Consider the following 5049-nt stretch of genomic DNA (forward strand, 5'->3'; position numbering starts at 1 on the left):
TTATACACATAGTCCTAGTCATCCCTTGTTGCTTGAATTGAATTTCTTGCTTCTTGTGAATTGGTGTTAATTTAATGAAGTTGGTGGGAGAGGGAATATAGCTAATAAATATTTCAACAATTCTACTGCAATTCTCTGCAATATCACTTGTTTTCAAAACGCATATTCCTTTATATAAGTTAAGGGGGTGGTCCTCACTCTTGCATGGAGAATGAAATCATTTCGAAAATGAAATTGCATGGAATAAGTAGTGATAATAAATTAAAAGGAAATGGCACATGTAACAAAATAAATAAATAAAGAATAAAGGTTTTTCTTCTATTATTATTTTTTATTATTATAATTGATTTTTTTGCTTTCTTTATTTAACAAAATAATTATGGTAAAGAAAAAAACTCAAACCAAAATAATATATACATTATACCCATTCATAATGCCATATTGGCAAAAAAAATGTTATTATACTTTATACCAAAAACAAAAATTAAAAAAAAAAATTGGAAATATAGGTTAACCCGCAATCACTTCTTTCTCAATCACATACCAGACACTTTTCTCCACAACCCCACACTTTCTTATGCATTCATTCATAAACTTCTCTCTTTTCTTTCTTGAAAGTCAAAACCTACTTAGGAGGGAAACAAAAGGGTAACAATTTACAAGACTCATAGAGAGCTAAGGTCCCCCCAAGTGAAAGGAAAAAAAATAATGTGTAAAGAAGCCATATATAACTTCTTCTTTTCCTTCAACTTCAATTCAATTATAACTCCTTTTCAACCCCAAGTCGGTAGATGATGAATCATTGAAAAATAAGTTCAAGGGCATTTTAGTAAATTCCTCAAAACTTTTTTCCTTTTTGCTTTAATTTGCCCCCACTTTTTCTCCATTTATGGATTGATTAATTGGAGGAGGAAGAGCTAGCACACCATGTTTTTTTTTGTACTAGCATATAGTGTGCACATGATCATATGAGTGATGAGTTATAGTACCATATAGCATCATCATCATCATCATCATCATCATAAAAAAGGAATCTTTTTTTTCTCTCCCCCCTTAATTTCATCCATGTACTATAACTTCATCACTTTCTTTCTCAATTGATGAGAAAACTCTTCCCCCATTTGTGATTTGACTTTTTTGACCCCAAAACTTTTTTTCTATGAATTTGATTGAGGGAAAAGTGAGAGAGAGAAGGCATTATTAGCATTATGATTATTTGCCTCATGTTTGTAACACCTCTCAATGTCTTGAGCTATTCTCTTTGCATCAATGGATGCACCAAGTAGTCCCTTTTTGGTGAAACCCACAGCATAGAGTCCATTCCTTCCTTTCCACCCATTTGGGAATGGCTTCATTGGGAAACCATCTTCCTTTGAGAACATATCATTTTCCTGCTCATAAATCAATAGTTCAATACCATGTCAAATTCATTAGTATTTTTCTTATTTAAGTTTTATATAATATTATGTAAATATTTGACTTAGTTGTTTACTATCTCAAAAAAAAATGCATAAGAGTCATGAGTTAATTAACACCATGTACTTATTATTCTATACCAATTTCATTTGAAAATAAAGTTGCTAAGCAAGTTGTCCTTAATATATGAAACCAAAACAAAAAAGAAATGATAAAAAATAAAAACAAAAATGCCTACCTTTAGCCAATAGGGTACATTGCTTTTGTAACCAGTTGCCAAAATGATGGCATCAAAATTCTCTATTCTTCCATCGACAAACTCCACAGTGTGACGTTTTAGCCGCTTTATGCTTGGACGCACCTACACACCCCAATTTTGAGTTTGACATAACTTAGATTTCATGTTTAATTTTATGTCTGAGTCCAAACAACAACCAATATCTTTGTGAAAGTTACTTGTAACACAATCATGAATCCAATCAACATTTTCTTTCTTTCTTTCCTTTTTCAAAATCCAAACCTTTAGTTTCGGCACATGATTTGATTGAAGATCATGCAATGAGGGGAAATAAGGGGTCATTTCATTATTGCTCCGATTTATCAATACAATTATACTAAGTGCACACTAAAATTAAATCAATTATTAAAATTAGTTATTAGTATAAAATACACATTAAAATATAAATATATATTAAAAATAAGTTATATACAAATACAATATAAAAAGAATTTTGCGAAGAATAAGTGTGTAAATAAACTTGTTAAATTATTAAAAAATTAAAAATTTTAATATTATTCAACCTATTAACAAAATTCTACTAAAAAAAGAGTAAATACCATCACTGGATTAAGTATATAAAAGCAAGGTCAAATTAAAGATATTTGCGACCCCTAAGAAAACAAAGATTTGGGGGGCACATACATAATTAGTGAAAAATAAAAAAGAGAAAGCAAAGTTGAAGTTGATTTTTGTTAAAGGAAATGGTGGGAAGTACCTTAATGTCTCCACCTTTAATCTTGGCAAGGGTACCCACATCTAGGACAGGGGTCTTTCCGGAGAGGTTTTTGAGTTCGAGGGGACCCAAACGAGGCCGATCCAAACCGAACCGCGAAGTGTCACCTAGCATGAGCCATGACACGATCAGGAGGAACCGATCGACAAGTCGCAATGGGAACCACTTCAGTAACCACATGGACAGCCCAAAAGTTGATTTTCCCAGCATCTCTCGTGGTAGGATGTGTACCTTCAAAGTTCAACCCAAAAATAATTCAAATTAGAAAAAATTTTGAAAAAAATAAATAAAAAGTTTTCATACTATGTTCTAATCAACTATTAGTATAAAATTGTAAAAAATAAATTTAATTTTAATATATTCACAGTACAAAACGTTTTACAGTCATATAATTATTTCCGTCAACAAAATTAAAAAAGGTTGAAAGTTATTTGTGGCCTAATTAGTTGCAAGCCATGGTCTTATGCTTTTAATGAGAGGTCTATGAAAGAAGAGCAAAAAGAAATTAATTAAAAAATAAAAATAAAAATCAGTTATCATTATTATTATTACTCATAACCATGATGCGCATGCTTGTGAATCCCAATGAAAGTGGAAGATCAAATTTTGATATTTGGGTTATCGAGGATTATTAGTGCGACTGTTTATAAAGCCTTTTGTTTTCTAAATCATTTTAAAACTATACATAATCCTTTGAACTTGAACCTTGTTATGGCTAATTCTACTATATATATAATAAATAAATTTCCTTCTCTTTTTTCTCAGAATGGACAGAATCAAAGGCTACATTTTTTTTTCCAATTGGGAGGGAGGAAGAGTTGAAACTTGAAAAGTTGAAGCTTTCATCATGTGTAGAAACTGGAAAGAACCTTAAACACAACCATCTTTTTTTTAATGTTTCAAAGTTGAAAACTTTTGCACGAGCAAAATGGATTATTCTTCTATCTGAGAAGTTTACCAAAATCTAGAAACAAAAAATAAAAATTTGTCTATATTTCGAAAATTTGACAAAAGTCGCAAAGTCCATTAAAAAGGCACACTATAGCGGGATCAAAAAAGTGGAGGAGGCTCTTCTTGCAAACACTTAAACTAGCTTGCTTTCTTTCTTTCTTTTCATTTAAAACCAGAAATTCCAAATCAGGAGCAACATAAAAGAAAAACTAGCATAACTGACACAACTGTGCAAGTTAGCACAATTTAGTGGAAGAAGTGAGAAAAGAAGAAAGAAGAAGAGAAGGAAATAGAAAAAAGTTTTGAACTCACTGAATCTCTAACACAAAGTGAAGGAGCAGCATCATGGTTACAAAGATCCAAACAAACTTCCATGCCGGAATTTCCACATCCAACAACCAAAACCTTCTTCCCTCTAAATTCTTCTCCACTTTTATACAAACTCGTGTGCCTTATAGCCCCTTGAAACTCCTGAATCCCTTCAATCTGCGGCACCACTGCCTCCGCATTCTCGCCGGTGGCCACGATCAACCACCGGCACGTGTACTCAGTACTTGAACCGCCACTAGTGATCAACTTCCACATCCCAATTCTGGAGTCGAACTCGGCTCGGTCCACGGTCTCATTGAACCGCGGCCTAATCCCGAACCGGTCCGCATAGTCCTCCAAGTACTGTACGAACTGCTGCTTGGTTGGATAGGTGGGAAAATCTGGAGGGAATCCCATCAATGGAAGCTCGCAGAATTGCTTGGGCAAGTGAAGGTGAAGGCGGTCGTAGGTTTTTAACTGCCACAAGGAAGCTATGCAGTTGGATCGCTCCAGGATTACGGACGGGATGCCTTTTTCTTTGAGGCATGCTGCCGTGGCCAGTCCGGAAGGTCCGGCTCCCACAATCACCGGACCTTCAATCCATTCCTTTCTATTCTTATTCCTTGTTAAGGACCTGGATTTATAACCACAATTTTTCATTGCTATGAATAGAGGATCGTGCGCTTGCTTTCCTTCTGTCTCTCTTTCGCTACAATAGTCCATGAGAGGGAAAATGATATTAATGAAGCAAAGGTTTTGTGGTTGAGGAGCGAGTGTGAATGGTAAGTAATTTAAATTTGATTTTGATTATGATTAGGATTACGATTAGGATTAACGAGATAAGAGAGCTTATCCAGATTGTGAGAAAGAAGGAAGAATGTGGTTTCAAAATGAAGAGAGGGTTAAGCGGAAGGATCGGAAGAGGGAGTAAGGGGGTATGTCAGCATTCATCACAGAGAGAGACTGCGAGAATTGAACCAGAACGATGTTGATATCTCTCTCCCTCTCTTCTCTCAATTTATATATACTTTTTTTTCATCTAACAATTCTCTTGTTACCGTGGACCCTCCTCCAGTATGTTTTTTTCTTTTTTCTCTCTTTATAAATTTTAATTTACAAATCAATCGTCTAACAGTCACGTTACTATTTATTGGAATATAATGCTAGTATGTATACAAGTTACTACTTACTAGTTACTACCCAGTTAGTGTTGTCTTTTGTGCCAACACCCGAGTTAAAAATTGTTACATGATAATTTATCCCAAAATATTCATGATTTTTATCTTTATTTTTATATAAAAATAACTTCACATGAGTAATTATTTTGTGTTTCAAAGTATTATGCTCTTTACTAGTACAC

General features: G+C 33.7%; 1 protein-coding gene across 1 annotated transcript; it reads right to left on the reverse strand.

The window, feature by feature from the left end:
- Window positions 1-392: 392 nt before the first annotated feature.
- LOC107624141 (indole-3-pyruvate monooxygenase YUCCA6) lies at window positions 393-4679 on the reverse strand. The gene is made up of 4 exons (XM_016326601.3): window positions 3693-4679; window positions 2412-2660; window positions 1655-1777; window positions 393-1391 (listed from the first exon to the last, which is right to left on the reverse strand). The coding sequence occupies exons 1-4, from the start codon at window positions 4410-4412 to the stop codon at window positions 1158-1160; spliced, it is 1326 nt and encodes a 441-aa protein (XP_016182087.1). The 5' UTR covers window positions 4413-4679; the 3' UTR covers window positions 393-1157.
- Between the last annotated feature and the right edge of the window lie 370 nt (window positions 4680-5049).

The sequence above is a fragment of the Arachis ipaensis genome, chromosome B10 (genome assembly GCF_059453495.1).
Source record: "Arachis ipaensis isolate K30076 ecotype BB chromosome B10, ASM5945349v1, whole genome shotgun sequence".
Classification (NCBI taxonomy): domain Eukaryota; kingdom Viridiplantae; phylum Streptophyta; class Magnoliopsida; order Fabales; family Fabaceae; genus Arachis; species Arachis ipaensis.